The following is a 16,857-nucleotide window of genomic DNA, read 5'->3' as shown; positions in this document are numbered from 1 at the left end:
GGATTCAGACTGGAAGTTTTTGGAGAGGTGGACACAGAGCTGTGAGGCAATGGCATGCTAAAGGACCTTAGAGAAAAAAGGGAAATTAGAGAGATGCAATAATTAGAGAGAAAGGATGGGTCAAAGGTGGATTTTTTGAGTAGGGGTGGTGACAACAGTTTTGAAGGGGGAGACACAGTGGTTGAAGGAAGTCAGCCAGCTGGAGCCAGGAGTGGTAGTTGAGTGATCAGGTGGGGATGGGATAAAGGGACCAGAAAATGGGTCTCATGGAAGAGATGAGTTTGGAAAGAGACGAGTTTGGAAAGAGACAGGGAGGATAATAAAAATGTGGACCAGACTATCAGCAGTAACAGATTTTTAAAAAAGGACTAGATAAATTCCTGATAGTAAATAGGATGCAGGACTACTAGTTCTAGAATCATAGTAAGGAACTTGATGGGAGATTTGGACGGGTAAGTGAGATTGATCGATAGTCATCTCCTGCCCAAAACATTACTATATCCCAGAACACTACTGATGATGGAACTCAATGTGGTATGTGATATTCTGCCATGCAATAATCTCTTCATTCTCCAGCAATGAAGGGGTAGAAACAAATAGCTGATGAAAACCTTTGGCCAGCCCCTCAATCTTGTCAATACTCAAGGCCTTGCCATCTCCATGGTCTCAATCAATAACTAGGCCATTTCCGATCACATTGTTGTCCTCCCTGCTGTCCACTACGCCCATGGACATCCCCCTCCCCTAGGTACCTATCCAACATCTTCTCTAGCTTCCAACTCCTCCTTCTCTGGCCCTCCACCTGCCATGACATTACTGCCTCCATCAATCTACTCAACAGTTCACTTGCTTCTGCTTTTGACACTGTTGTTCTCACCAGATCCTCACAATTTTCTACCCCCACCACTCCCCCAGTACAACGTTCAACTTCATGCACTTAAATCTGAGAACGGTAGACTCAAACGCACAACAGCACACAACCAGCCTGGTTGGTCATTGCCAGACCTTGGTCAAACAACTGAAGAAATAACACATCTCCCACTCTATGGCTAAATCGTCTTATAACGTCAGAAATCTTATACTTCTTTTTTCCACTGCTAACTTCCTCCACTGAACTCCCTCTCATGCTGCCTCAATCTAACTTTTGATGCTAGTCAGGAGGATTTCTTTGTATCCAATATTGATGCTATCTGCTTTACTGCCTCAGCCTCCTGAAGTACCTCTGCCCTTCCTGATCACTATCAGCAAATCCCTTACCCCAGCTCCAAACTCATAACACTCTTTAGCTTCACTCCTATCTCCACCCCAGCCCTTACCAGAATCCTTTCCTTCATGAAGCCTATCTGCTGCTCCCATGATCCTTACCCAACTCAGATCCTGACTACTGAACTACCCTTCCTTGGCTGAATGCTTCGACAGTTGTCAACTGCTGTCTTTCCTCAGGCACTGATTCCCTGCTTTCAAAACTTCCAAAATTACCTTACTACTGAAAAAAGCCTAACCTTGGTGACTCAGTCCTCACCAACTACTGTTCATCTTCCACTAACCCTTTCTCTTTAAGATTCTGGAATGTATTGCCACTATCTAATTCTCACCCCATCCTATTTGAATAATATCTGGCTTCCAGCCCACCCACTGCACTGAAACACCCTGACCAAAGTCACTAATGATATTCCTTGTGACCGTGACAGCAGTTGGTTTTTTCTCCTTATCCTTGACCTCTCTCCGACTTTCTAAATGTTTGACCACATCATCCTCCTCCACCACCTTTCCTCTATGATCCACTTGTGTGGTGTGGCCCTCACGTTGTTCCTTTGCTACCTGATCCAATGCAGTCAGCATATTTGCATTGGCTTCTTCTCCTTTGCCTGCACAGTCACCTCCAGTGAACCCCATAGCTCCATCCTTGCCTCTTCCTAGTCCTCAACTACATGCTCTCCGCTGGTGACTCAATCATTAAGATTGCAGTCAGCTTTCATATGTATGGCGATGCTACCCAGGTTTACCTCTCCACCACTTCATATTATTCCATGACTATCACTGTGCTGTGCAACTATTTGTCTGACATCAAGTTGTGGATGTGGCAGAATTTTCTGCACATCAATGTTGGAAAGACCTATGCCATCCTGTTTGGCTCCCATCAGAAAATGCACACATTTACTTCTGATCGCATCCTCCTTCCTTGATGGCCACTCAAACTCAACCTGACAGCACTTGATCCTGAGCTGAGTTCCAAACTCCACACCTAGTCCAGCAGCAAGACCACCTACTTTCACCTCTGTAATATTGCCTGCATCTGTGCTTATCTTACCCCCACTGCCATTGAAACCCTTATTCATGTCACTGTTACCTACAGTCTCAACTGTTCCAATGCCCTACTTGCTGCCCGCCAAAACTGCAACCTATATCAACTCCAACTCATCAAGAACGTCGCTGTCCACATGTTATCTTCACAAAATCCTGCTCACCCTGTCCTTGCTGACCTCCACTGCTACCTCATGCCTCAGTGAATAAGCTTCAAAATCCTCATTTCAGTCTGTAGAGCCCCCTTCCTCTCTGGGTTCATTCCTCCCTTCTTTTATGGGTTCATTCCTCCCTACCTCTGCAATCTTATCCAGTCAAATGTTCATGCTTGCACCCTTGATTTTCCAACATTGTTCTACTGTGCATTGCCCCTTCCTTCTGCTCTACCATCTTGCCTCCACATTCTTGAACTCTCTCCTTAAACCCCCCCATCTTGCTACGTCTTTCAAAAACCTCCTTAAGACTTACTTCTGACTATGTTTTTGGGTACCTCTCCTACGCCTACTTGGGTCTGACCTGCAACTGTGAAGCACTTTGGGAAATCATGACAAATGGGGCTGTTAAAAAAAAAATCCTTGGCTTTATAAATAGATGCGTAGAGTGCAAAAACAAGGAAGTTATGTTAATCCTTTATAAAACATTGGTTAGGCCTCAGCTGGAGTATTATGTTCAATTCTGGGCACCACACTTAAGGAAGGATGTCAATGCTTTGGAGAGGGTGCAGAAGAGATTTACTGGAATCATATCGGGAATGAGGGACCTCAGTTATGTGAAGAGACTGGAGAAGCTGTGGTAGTTCTCCTTGGAGCAGAGAAGGTTGAGAGGAGATTTGATAGAGGTGTTCAAAATCATGAACGGTTTTGATAGAGTAAATAAGGAGAAACTGTTTCCAGTAGCAGAAGGGTCGGTAACCAGAGGACACAGAGTTAAGGTGATTGACAAAAGAACCTGAGGCGACATGAGGAAAAAAAAATTATGCGGCGAGTAGTTGTGATCTGGAATGCACTGCCTGAAAGGGTGGTGGAAGCAGATTCAATAGGGAATTAGATAAATACTTGAAGAGAATTGGATAAATACTTGAAGGGAAAAAATTTGTGGGGCTATGGGGAAAGAGCACAGGAGTGGGACTAATTGGATAGATCTACCAAAGAGCAGGCACTGGCACAATGCCTTGCTTCTGTGCTGTATCATTCTATGATTCAATGATTAAAGGTGCTATATAAATGTAAATTGTTGTTATAAAAGGGAAAAGGCACAAATTTAAATTTGAAACATGATGATCTGAGTCATCTATTAGATACTACTATCAAGGCTTGACACCAGTTTCACAGATGCCAGTAACTCACCTAGCCATTCTTCATATGTTAGTACAGACAGCATCAGCAGGCTTTTTGACTACGAGGGTCATTACGGCTAAGACTGATCCTGTTCTTATCTGATAACCACAGAATTTACAATCTCAGCAAGGACCAGTGAATAGCAATTGGGATGGGGATCCTAGATAATTTTTCCCTTCCTCACCCCCAACAGGAAGTCCCACGGCTCATCAGCTGAGATCAATTAAGTTAGCACAAATCAACGATTGAACCTGGAACAATCCTAATCTATATGGCTCGGTATCAAAACATGTGGTGCATTTACTCACCGAGCTATCAGGAGAAATGATTTGTGCACTTCATTTTTGAATCATGTTTACTTGTGTTTCTTGTTTATTTTCCCTGCTTATGCAAAAGACATTTCAGTTACAGAGAAGGATATACAGCTACAAGAATACCTTAATATGGTCGGACACATCCTCGAGTTCAGGAGTTCCTATATCAAATTCAATCCCACCATGCAAATGGAAGTATTCATTCGTTTCGTACAGAAAATGCTTACATTTGAAGTTTGGGCCTAGAAGAAGGGGTGGCAACTCACGCTCAGTTTTTAACTTGTCATCTGTTAAGAAAAAGATAAGGATATTGAGAGTGATATTGTGAAGAGGAGACAGCACTTCAATCATATTATGCAGCTGGTGATTGTGAGGCAATGTTGCAGTTGTCCTGAAAATTAAATAGTCCTAATATTGTTAGCAGACATTAAAGATGATTACTTTCATGAGTAACTTCTCCATCAATAAAGAAAACTATTCCTCACACTATTTTAAGCTATTTAATTTTGTAACAGATTCACAGATGATTTGTGCACTCATACTTCCAAACTGAGTTCTTAACCATGAGGTCCACAAGATCAAATAATTATAAGATGAGGTAGGCCTTTCGGCTCATCTTAGTTCATCCATCCAGAGATATTCTAATGTCGCCTCATTGTAGTATCTAGTTGTTTCTTAAATGATTCCAGCATTTTTGCCCCCACTACTCTATCAGGAAGTTTATTCCATATATAGATCATTCTGTGTGAAGAAGAAACTTGAACTGATCAGAGAGAGCTAGCATGGATTTGTAAAGGGTAAGTCATGTCTTACGAACCTGGCTGAATTTTTTGAGGCGGTAACTAATGTGGTAGACAAGGGAGTGTCTATGAATGTTATTTATATGGACTTCTAGAAGGCATTTGACAAAGTTCCAAATAAGAGACTGTTAACAAAAATGAGAGCATATGGAATTGGAGACAACCTATTGATATGGGTAGGGAATTGGTTAGGAGGTAGGAGACAGAAGTAGGGATAATGGGTATGTACTCCAATTGGCATGATGTGGCTTGTGGTGTCCCCAGGATTCTATAGCCTTTCACTATATTTATAAATGACTAATGAAGGAATAGAGAGCATATATATCTAAGTTTGCTGATTACATCAAGTTAGGTGGCACAGTAAATAGTGTAGATGGGAGCAGAAAGTTGCAAAGGGACATTGAGAGATTAAGTGATTGGGCAAAACTATGGCAGATGGAGTTCAATATAAGGAAGTGTGAGGTCATCCACTTTGCACAAAAGAGGAAGATAGATCTGAGTATTTTCTGAATGGTGAGAAGCTAGAAACTGTGGAGGAGCAGAAAGATTTAGGGGTCCAAGTACAGAAATCACTAAAAGCTAATGGACAGGTATAAAAAATAATTTTAAAAGCTGATGGAATGTTGTCTTTTACCTCAAAAGGACTGGAATACAAAGGGGTCGATGTTATGTTACAGTTATACAAAGCCCCAGTTAGAGTACCGCATTCAGTTCTGGACACCACATCTCTGAAAGGATATATTGGCCTTGGAGGGGAGTGTAGCGCAGATTCACCAGAATGGTACCGGGGCTAAAAGGGTTTAATTATGAGGACAGGTTGCATAGATTAGGCTTGTATTCCCTTGAGTATAGAAGATTAAGGGGTGATCTAATTGAAATGTTTGAGATGATTAATGGAGTTGATAGGGTAGATAGAGAGAAATTATTTCCTCCAGGGGGGGGTGGGGGGGGGGGGGGTAGGGGGGGGGGGGGGGAGTCCAGAACAAGGGGGCATAACCTTAAAATTAAAGGTAGGCTGTTCAGGGCTGATGTTAGGAAGCACTTCTCACGAAGGGTAGTGGAAATCGGGAACTCTCTCCCAAAAAGCTGTCGAGGCTAGGTCAACTGAAAATTTCAAAATTGAGTTTGATAGATTTGTATTAAGCAAGAGTATTAAGGGTTACGGAACCAAGGCAGGTAGATGTAGTTGAGATACAGATCAGCCATGATTTAATTGAATGGCGGAACAGGCTTGAGGGGCTGAATGGCCTACTCCTGTTCCTATGTTCCTAATTTACTGATATCTATTTTAAAGGTATCCTTCTCTAGTTTGAACCTGTGTCCTTTTGATTTACTTCTCAAAGTTTGAACTAAAGTAATAGTCTGGGTTAACTTTTTCTATAACCTTAACAATCTTATATACCCCTATAAGATCATAAATTCTTTCATTTGAGATTATTTAATTTGCTAATGTCGAAACAGATCCATATTGCATGTATTTTTTAATTCATGTAATTCACTTACACTCTCAATCGTTGGGTTCCTGCCAATCACAGACCCAGAACTTTATAATGCTCCAGTCAGACTGCACTTGAATGCTGCATCCAGTTTTGGTTGCCAAGAAACAAGAGAAACGTTCAAACAATGGAGCCAGTGCAAAGAAGAGCTAGAAGGCTGATTGCCAGTGTCAGGGGTCTGAGTTATGACAAACCGTTCATGATTTTGAACACCTCTATCAAATCTCCCCTTAACCCTAAGGAGAACAACCTCAGCTGCTACAGTCTCTCCACATAACTGAGGTCCCTCATCCCTGGCATCATTCTAGTAAATCTCTCTGCATCCTCTCTCAGGCCTTGACATCCTTCCTAAAGTGTGGTGGCCAGAATTGAACACAATACTCCAGCTAAGGCCTAACCAGTGTTTTATAAACGTTTAGTATAACTTCCTTGCTTTTGTACTCTACGCCTCTATTAATAAAAATCCTTTTTTAACAGCCTTCTCAACTTGTCCTGGCACCTTCAAAGATTTGTGTCTATGCACCCCCAGGTCTCTGTTCCTGCATCCCATATACTTAAAGATGTATGGGGAACAGGCCTCATTCACAGTTTTCATTGTACTGATTCGAGCTTCACAATTAATTGATGAACACAACACTATCAGTACTCCCAAAAAAAGCTTAGAAGTTTCAAATCTACTTACATTGCAAAACATTACATAGAAATTTCAACATGGAAACAGACCATTCGGCCCAACCAGTCTGTGTTGGTGTTATCCTCCACACGATCAGTTAGTTCTAATCCAATTTGCCCGCCCTGGTCCTATATTCGTTTTATCCCCCTTTCCTTCAACCACCAAACTAACCTTTTCTTAAAAGTTGACATGGTCTCTGCTTCAACCACTTGCTGTGGTGCTCCATTCCGTAGCCTCACAACACTATATAAAAAAAAGTTGTTTCAGCTCTTTGTCCTAAGTCACTTACATTTAATTTTGTATCTACATCCCCTTGTTCTGGACCTCTCAACCACTGGAAACAGTCCAAATCTATCAACTCTGTCCAATCCTTTAATAATTTTAAACACCTCGATCAAATCACCCTGTAATCTCTTATGTCCTAACAAAAATAACCCCAATTGTTCAACTCTTTTTTAGTATTTGTATTTAATTATACCAGGCAGCATTGCATTGAATCTTGCTGTACCTTCTTTATTGCCTCAACATCCTTCCTACAGTGTGAAGCCCAAAACTGCACATAATACTTCAACTGTGCTCTTACCAAAGTTTTATATAGATTCACTATTACATCTCGACTTTTTTTATTCTATACCTCTTGCCATAAAGCCCAGTATTCCATTAGCTTTCTTTATGACCTTATTCACATGAGGTGCTACTTTTAAAGTCTTGTGAACCTGAACCCCAAATCCCTCTGCTCTTCCACATCACTTAGCATTCCCCCATTTAAAGTCTAATAATAACATTTTTTTAAAACCAAAATGTACTTACTGACATTGAATTCCATTTGCCACATTTTTGCCCATTCCATCATCTTATCAATACCCCCTTGCAGCTTCCTTTGGTCCTCAATATTATTTACCATGCCTCTTATTTCAGTGTGCAAATGTGGTCAACATTCCCTCTAGCCATATATCTAAATCATTAATGGAAATAGTGAAAAGGAATGGTCCCAGAACAGAACCTTGTGGACATCACTACCCACATCCAAGTACTCTGAGGAACTGGCCTTGTCTTATTCTCTGTTTCTTTTTTTCTAACGAGTTTTTAATCCAATTTGGCACCCCTTACCTAATTTGAAACCTCTTAATCTTCTCCAATAGTCTCCTATGTAGTACCTTGTCAAATCCTTTCTGAAAGTCCATGCACACCACATCCACTGAATTTCCCTCATCTGCCATATCTGTCACCTCAAAGCATGATCTTTCTTCCTGAAATACATGTTGGCTGGTTCTAATTATTTTCTCCATCTAGATATTTTATAATTTCATTTTTAATTAAAGTTTCCAAAATTTTCCCTCCCACAGATGTTAAACTAACTGGCCTGTAATTACCCAGGTTATCTCTGTCTCCCTGTTTGAAAATGGGTAAAATATTGGCTACTTTCCAATCCTCTGGCACACATCCACTCTCAATTGAACTTTGAAATATAAGCCCTGATTTTAACTCGGGGTGCAAATCAGACAGGCAGGGGTGGGGGGAGTGGGAAGACCCCATGACATCGCCAACATGAGACCTGGGCGATTTTAACTCCCAGGCCTCATTTCAATATGATTCATGGGCTGCCCACCCAATCGCGTCAGGAAACGGGCAGTCCACCCACTTTATGCGTGCAATTTCCGCGGGCCTCCCGAGGCCTACTTAAAATGGGACTGCACCTCTTAAAGCGAGGTTGCATTCCCTGAAGAACGATTTCATTCTCATACTGCTGCAGGCAGGGGGAATCTAAGAAATGTCAGAGGGTTGTTCCCAGGTTTTCTGATACTTCCCTGAACGTCCTCATGGAGGAGGTCAGAGCAAGGAGGGAGGTACTGTTCCCCAGAACCCATTGAAGCATCCCCAAAATCACAATTGTGCAAGCCTGGGCAGAGCTGGCTGACAGCAGCATCACCTCCAGGACCTGGCTTCAATGTAGGAAAAGGATCAATTACCTCACAAGAGTAGCAAAGGTGAGTACAGTTCTTCATCTCTCAACACCTGACAACACTCCTCTCATCTCCTCCACCACTCTCAACAATTCCCTCCCCTCCATCACATCCTTCAGTACAAAATTACAAGGACACTTTAAAACACCTCTCTTGCTCATTCCAAACACACTCACCTCTTCCTTTCCTCTATTTACACTGCACACTAACAGCATTCTCTTCTCACATCCTAGCACTTGCACAACCATCAACTCCTCTCAGCACTCCTTCCACACGCTTGACTTTACATTCATCACTTCTCCATTATAATTCCACCTTGCTTCGCCTCTACCACTCAACACATGTACTATATACACAAGCCCTCCACATTTCTACTTACCTTTTCAACAGCCACTCACTAACTCTCACCCTCTCTTGTTGCTGGACAACACAGCGCAGATTGGGAAAAGGGGAGCTGCAACGAGACCTGGGTGTCCTTGTACACCAGTCACTGAAAGCGAGCATTCAGGTGCAGCAAGCTGTTAGGAAGGCGAATGGTATGTTGGCCTTCATTGCAAGAGGATTTGAGTACAGGAGCAGGGATGTCTTACTGCAGTTATACGAGGCCTTGGTGAGACCACATCTGGAGTATTGTGTGCAGTTTTGGTCTCCTTATCTGAGGAAGGATGTCCTTGCCATGGAGGGAGTGCAACGAAGGTTTACCAGACTGATTCCTGGGATGGCAGGACTGACGTATGAGGAGAGATTGGGTCGACTGGGCTTATATTCACTAGAGTTTAGAAGCATGAGAGGTGATCTCATCGAATCATATAAAATTCTAACGGGACTAGACAGACTAGATGCAGGGAGGATGTTCCCGATGGCTGGGGAGTCCAGAACCAGGAGTCACAGTTTCAGGATATGGGATATTTAGAACCGAGATGAGGAGAAATTTCTTCACTCAGAGGGTGGTGAACCTGTGGAATTCTCTACTACAGAAGGCAGTGGAGGCCAAGTCATTAGATGTATTCAAGAAGAAGGAGCTAGATATATTTCTTAATGCTAAAGGAATCAAGGGATATGGGGAAAAAGCGAGTTAGACGATCAACCATGATCATTTTGAATGGAGGAGCAGGCCCGAAGGGCCGAATGACCTACTCTTGCTCCTATTTTCTATGTTTCTATGACACCAGGGAGAGGACCAAGACCAGGAGAGGAATACCCAATCTTATAGCCCTCACCCAAGCAAGAAGCCCTGGAGATGTGGCCCAGACAGAGCCATGAGCATTGGGGAAGGCGAGGCAGGAGGCTTACCCGAGCAGGGTGCCTGCATATTACTTATAACTCTTCATCTACCTCAGCAAATATTCATCAACCTGACAACTTCAAGTTGCATTCTCAAGATTGCCACCTGATAATGTCCAGCTTTTCAGTGTGATCCTAACTCTTGTCCCTTTACGTTTTCCTCTACAACCACCTCATAAACAAGAGCCTCGTGAAGAAGACACCGAAGGAGGACAATCCTCCTGAGGATGCACCGTCAGGTGCTCCATCCTTCCCAAGCACCACTACTGACATGGGCATTCTGTGTGGGTTAGATATTGAGCCAGAGGGGTCTGCACATGATGAACCACCCTCATAAGTGAGCAGCAGCAGGTACTGGTAGTGGGGACAGCCCAGGAGGGAGTAGGACAGAGATGAGGACTTCAGGGGCCCAGCCATGAAAAGAAAACTGCTTGCCTCACACAAGCAGTTGTACCAGATATTGGACGGCCTGCCAAGGCTGAAAGTGGGGAGGAGTCCGCTTCCAGCCTATGTAGTGTCATCTTGCATGGCATCGGCACTCTGCAGTCTACCTTGGAGAGAGTGGTCACCTTCAGGGACGTTACAGCCAGGTCCGCATAAAGGGATTCAGTATCAGCTTTTGTGGAAGTTCAAACGGCTGCCATGCAGACTCTGGCCTCGAACCTGTGCTCCTCCTTGGAGGGGCAGACATTCACTTTGGAGAGACTGGTGGAGCAAATGGATCGGGGTTTTCAAGGAGTCACTCATCTTCTATAGTCTGCTTTCCCGCAGATCAGTGGAAGTGATGAGCCCCAGTCTAGCGGAAGTGGCAGTGGTGCGATGGGAGCAGTATGTGTTGCCCTCTCTCAGGACGTCAGCACGCCTGCTCCTTTGCCATCCCCTCAACCAATAACTGCCATATGGTGCCAGCAAGTCAGCTGGTTAAAAGCATCTCAAGGGCCCCAACATGAGCAACAGCAGCCTTCAGCTTTGAGAGGAACACCTCGTAGTAGTAGAGTTAGTAAATCTTATAAGAAAGGCACCATGGGTTGACACTTGTAATGGAAATCAAGTATTACGTTTGCCAATAATCACCTTTATCACATTTGGCACTTTAATCTTCAGTGTGGTTTCATAGCAGCTTTGGAGTCTGCAGTGTCAGCATGCCATTGATATAGAAGTTGGCTGTAAGTTTTGAATGTTCTGTAATGCTGGATTAAGGGACTGGTAAAGCCAGCGTGCAGAGCCAAATGCTCTCCCATTCTGCTTTGCTCTGTCCATGGAGAAGGAGGTGTTCCTCCTGATGTAGAGAGCCTTGGTGATCTCCCTGATAAAGTGGTGGACTGCGAATTGTGAGATGTCACTGATGTCAACTGCTGCAGCTTGAAAGGTTAAGGACCACTGTGATCTTCACAGCCACAGACAGTGCTGTCCATTGCCCTGGTCCGAGGCTCTAGTTGTGGGTGCAGTAGATGACATAACTCGGTGACAACCTCCTTTGTGAAGCGAAGGCACCTCAGACATTGCTTCTCAGTAAAGTTAATGTAGGAGAAGTGCTCCTTGATAAACCGCTGTGGATATGGCCTGTTGCACAATGCCCTCCTCCTCGTCTTTTTTATGGAAGCTGCTCCTGCTCTCTGCTGTCTTCCTTGCTGCTCTCCCCTGTCCTCCAGCCCCAAAGGCAGCCCTAGCAGACCATCCATGACTGCAGTCAAACTATCTATGAGGCAGCCAACAACAATGCATCACCAGCAAAATCTTATTCTTTGTAGAGAAAGTGAACTTTCCAGAGTGATAAAACATACCAAAAAAGGCCCAGAAGTTAACCAGCCGGTTGAAATGACAAACCAGCAACTAACCTTTAAGTTCTACATCAGCCCTTTAAATAGCACTTGCGATGGGTCCTTCTTGCCAGTTAGAGCTACGTTTTGCTGGGCGAGTTCAGCACATGGCAAGTCAGGCGCTGGGGCAGACCAAAATTGGAAAAGGATCCTGCAAGAAGTGCAGGACCCTAATTTAAATAACTTATTCACTCTTTAACATTCTTCTGGTGAGTGCTCTTGACACCACCAGAGAAGCCCGATCCAATATGGTGGGCAGCACATTTCCGGCTGGAAATTCGCCCGCGCTTCCTGACGGCCATATTAGATACTTAGGAGGCCATTTAATGCTCAAAAAACGGGCACCGCACAATTACATTTCTAGACCAGAGTGTGTTGCAATTTGGTAACTACAGACTAATACAGCCTGATACAACACACCAATAAATTACTTGCTGATTAGTAGAGTTTCCACAATCTCACAGTAACGCATCCTTCTCTGGACCACTAGACCGAATTCGCATGTGCCACTGACCCCACCAGAGCTTGCGGGATTAAGGGGAAGGCACGTAATTTGCACGGAATCGGCCGATGCCTGTGCCATTGCGGGCACATCTCGGGTGCCCACCTGGCCCACACTATCAGGAAATCTGTATCTGGTCAGGGACTGTGGTATGTATGCCCCACTTAGAAAGAGGACACCTATACTATTACGGCCACATCTCCGGTGCCTGCTTAACCCACCCTGCCAGAAAATCCAGTGTCAGTACTTTGTTGGGAGAGGGGAGTTCTTTGCCCCACCTGGAAACAAAGAAACTGCCGCCCAAGCAGAGAGCCACAGTCACAAAAAAAGATTTATACTTACAACTTTGGGCAGGTCCAAGCCACTTTCCTGGCCAGGAGCCCCTTGGTGGGGTTCATTTGCACCCTTTAGGCATACATGGCCCTAGCCCTGCTCCTTCAAAGCAGGAAACCATGTTTAGGGCAGATGGAGGTTCCATCGCAGACAACACCCCCCTCAAAACTATGAACGGAGGCCAGGACCTGGCGTATTTAGGTCAAGGCCTATTTCCCAGATCTTCCGCTGCACTCCTTCTGGAATTTCGGCAGGAGTGCCATAGAAGGCCCGTACATTTTTGGGACCCACATGTTTGATGCGTCCCAATAGGTCACTCCACTACTGACATATCCTTATTTTAAGTGTACAACAAAAAAACAATTTGAGAAAAAAATGCTGGCATGAATCTCTCTATTTTGTCTCAAGATGCAAGTGATGGAATGTTAAAGAGGCAATCTCACTAGGATTGTCTCTTTGAAAAAAAGTTACAAAGAAATTTAATTAAATTTGAAATCCTTTTGTTTTTCTTTGTCTTTTCAAAGATATATTTATTTAGATTAAGCATTAATAACTTAGAGGAATTACCAATGCCTGTCAAGGTGAAGTACATATTAATATAGCCGGGACAAAACTTTGGTCTAGTATGCTGGAACAGGAAATGCAACATAACAGAATGGTGGATTGCAAGTTCAGTCTGCACACTTATCTGAAGACTTGATCTCAGCCATTCCGCTGCAGGAGATAGAAAGCAGAAGCCAAAGAGAAAAAAAATCAGATGGAGAATCTTCACTAGTTCACTTTCATACATCTAATGTTAGACTGGCTCAGGCACCCATTCCATTTTTTTTGAGCAAGAGGTACCTTGAAGGGACTAACAAGAAATGATTCTGGGGGAATAAGAGGGTAAAATAGTTCAAAAAATAATTACTATTGTCAATAATCTATAGTGCTTTGGCAATCTTTTAATTATAATGTGTATGTCAATTGAGTTCTTTCCCACCGTCAGGCTCTGTAATTCCTTTATTCCAGTCCTCCAAATGACGTTAGGAGCAGAAACACACAGAAAAAGGTACATTAAAAGGAACCATATTTGTTTTAATAATCTACCCTTTCAAAGAGGCACTGATAATTATACACCTACTCCCATCTCTAATGTTATATATTAGTTTGCAGAAATGATCAAATAAGGTGTTATTAATGGTAACTTTTACCAGAAATTGGAGGTAGGAGCCTACTCAGATCTGGAATTTTCCTCTTCCTCTTCAGTGCAATAAGAAAAGGTACCAGGAAGGCAATTAGCTTGAGGTAGGCGATGTTTCCATAGACCTCTGCTTTCCTCTCCAGATACTTCTCAACAAGTCTCTGCTGGAGAATCAGCCTCTGCTGTAGTTTCTGGTAGGCTACTAGATCAATTTCTTCTTCTGTAAGTCTTACTGCATTACTAAGGGTATAAGCTGCATCATAGATGAACAAATTTTGATGCTGCTTAACACAGGTGATGTGAGGGTTGATTTGCAACAAAATGTGATTCACGTGTTGCATAAATAACTGCACCTCCAAACAGCTGTTGGGTTCATATGTTGGATCAGAGTACACATCAGCATTATAGATTCCTTCGAAGTCAGGATCAGTTGAAATATCTATAAGACCTACATTACAAGGAATAAATTCTTTATTAGAAATATTATTTTATTTGGAACATAGAACTGATAGAAATTACAGTACAAAAAGAGGTCATTTAGCCCGTTGTGCAGTAATACATTGTCAGACTTTGTGTTGTTACAAAAAGTAAACCTTTTGGCAATTTATATCATTATACTTGTTCATACTGTAGTTTACGAATAGCTATTCATTTCTACTAAACTTTATATTTAGCTCTCATCTGATTTTTACATGGTATTACCACACATATATCTTAAATTAGAACAGGACTGAAGCATAATATATAGTATGATTAGATGCAGAGTGAAGCTCTCGCCACTCTATCCCAAGCTCACAAGAGTGCCTCTATCACATCAGTGTAACATTTTCAATTTCCCACACCAACCAGCCTGTGGGCTGTTTGAGTGAGATTTTCTATTTAGTGCAAATTGGTGCTGGTTTTTTGCTGTGGATTCTGGGTTGACACTCCCCAAACTCACTTCATATAGCACCCATGCAGCTAGCAGACAAAAGAAAACCATCGGTCTAGGCTGAATTTGAACCTGTGTCCAAGAGATGAAAGGCCAGTGCTTAACCAAATACACCACAAAGTACCTCTACATTTCCTGATTTGAGTTAATTGCACAACTATTTTTTGAGATATCCATAGCAATCAATATTTCCATATTTACCTGCTACACATAATTTAGTATCTCTTGACAAAAATAAATTTGTTGAACAAGTGGAATTTCTCATAAAACTATACCTGCTTTAAGAAATTCAGAAAGTATATCTTTCTTTGCTTTTGGAGTTCCATTGGCATCTATATCCAGACTGGTGCGCCACAATTCTGAAAATCGGTTCCTTTTTTCCCTTGGCATGTAGGCTCCATGCCACAGTGCTTTCATAGTGTAGTCCACGTTTATCAAAATCTGCCCAATTAGAGTATCATGATAAGCTGGTGACAGAAGACATGAGGTACTGCAATCATAGTTGCCATCTAAACAAATAGTTGGAACTTGATTCAGAATATAAATACCCATCACCAATTCCCTCAGAATTTGCTGGACTTCTTTATAATTGAAAGGAGCATTTGGTTCCACTGGAGCTAGAATTACAGCATTGGAATAGCTGAAGTCTTTCATTTGGTTTGAGAGTCCATTGGGGTACTCTATTGGATGGTGAAACTCTTCAGTGGACTGCAGCCAGCTGCAGGAGGCTGTGGTAAGCAATTCCTGTAGATCACTCTGGTTGTATTTGCCAAGGGCAGCATTTGCACTCATTTGCACTGCTACAGCAGCCAAATAGGCCCCTTCACCATTCTCATTGACGTGTTTTAGTTTACCAGAGGAATCCAGATTGGCAAGTCTCTGCTTTCTACCAGCTTCAGCCTACAAAGTATCAGTACAGTTTTAGTGCATTGGTATTAAAACATTTTATTTTCTTATAATTAATCTAGTGTCTGTCTACAGTGAGGCCTGTACATTTCCGAAACCAGTTGTATTGTTATTTACTATTATTAAATTACAATAGACCTTTTTGTGTTTGTGAACAAAAAAAATGATTGGTCATTCTGTATTGTTAAGATAATGATGGCACAACAGCTCCTTCCTTGCATTTGTTTTTACTGTTATACTTACGTCAGAATAGTGTAAAATCTAAACTGGTTATAGGATAAAGATTTGAAAAGTTTATTTATTGTCAATTTTTAAAAAATTGGTAGGTTTATTTATGTTTTCTCCCCTTCCTTTCTCCTGGTACAACTGCCATCTTCGCTCCATTAAGTCCAAGGGGTGCGGACTTGAACATATATGGTGCACAACTGGTTTAACCATTTATCACTAGATTTGGCTGGACCACATCAAGAACTATCTGTCAAAACTACTTACTACTCCACAATCACCCTGGAATGCAAAGATAACCCCAAGCTTCTTTTCCCCACTACCAATCATCTCCTTAAGCCCCTCTCCCCTGCCCGTTACACCCTCACTTCCAACGACAAGTGCGAGGAGCTCATAGACTTCTTTGTCATTAAGACTGACACCATCCATTCAGCTGCCACTGCTGTATCACTCCCTTCCCCTCCAAGCCAAGGTTTCCCCAAGGTTCCCCTGCCCTATCCCTGAACTCACATCTTTCTCTAGATTCTCTCCTAGCTCCCCTCATGCCCTTTCTGAGTTCATCTTGTCCATCGAAGTAAGCTTGGTGAGTTGCTGCACTGCATCCTGTAGAAAGTACATTCTGCAACCAAAATGCATCAGTGGAGGAGGGGTGGATAGTGAGTTAAGTGGTTGGAGCGCGTTCAAGCAGACTGCTATCTTGGATAGTGTCAAGCTTCTTGAGTGTTGCTTGTGACTGCATCCATTCAGGTGAGCAAAGAATATTTCATCACACTCCTTACATGAGC

The 16,857-nt window shown here is 42.7% G+C and overlaps 1 protein-coding gene across 1 annotated transcript in view; it reads right to left on the bottom strand.

The window, feature by feature from the left end:
* The window catches only part of ankar (ankyrin and armadillo repeat containing), a 114,004-nt gene that overhangs the window by 85,696 nt on the left and 11,451 nt on the right, over positions 1-16,857 (bottom strand). Inside the window, exons 3-5 of the mRNA XM_067988177.1 lie at positions 15,217-15,841; positions 14,021-14,458; positions 4,079-4,242 (exon numbers count right to left, since the gene is read on the bottom strand). Coding sequence (XP_067844278.1) covers positions 4,079-4,242; positions 14,021-14,458; positions 15,217-15,841 — 1,227 coding nt within the window. The remainder of the gene's footprint in view (positions 1-4,078; positions 4,243-14,020; positions 14,459-15,216; positions 15,842-16,857) is intronic.

Source organism: Heptranchias perlo, chromosome 7, assembly GCF_035084215.1.
Source record: "Heptranchias perlo isolate sHepPer1 chromosome 7, sHepPer1.hap1, whole genome shotgun sequence".
NCBI lineage: Eukaryota > Metazoa > Chordata > Chondrichthyes > Hexanchiformes > Hexanchidae > Heptranchias > Heptranchias perlo.
Note: the sequence above shows the minus strand (reverse complement) of the source record. Positions and strands in the feature narration are given on the sequence as shown.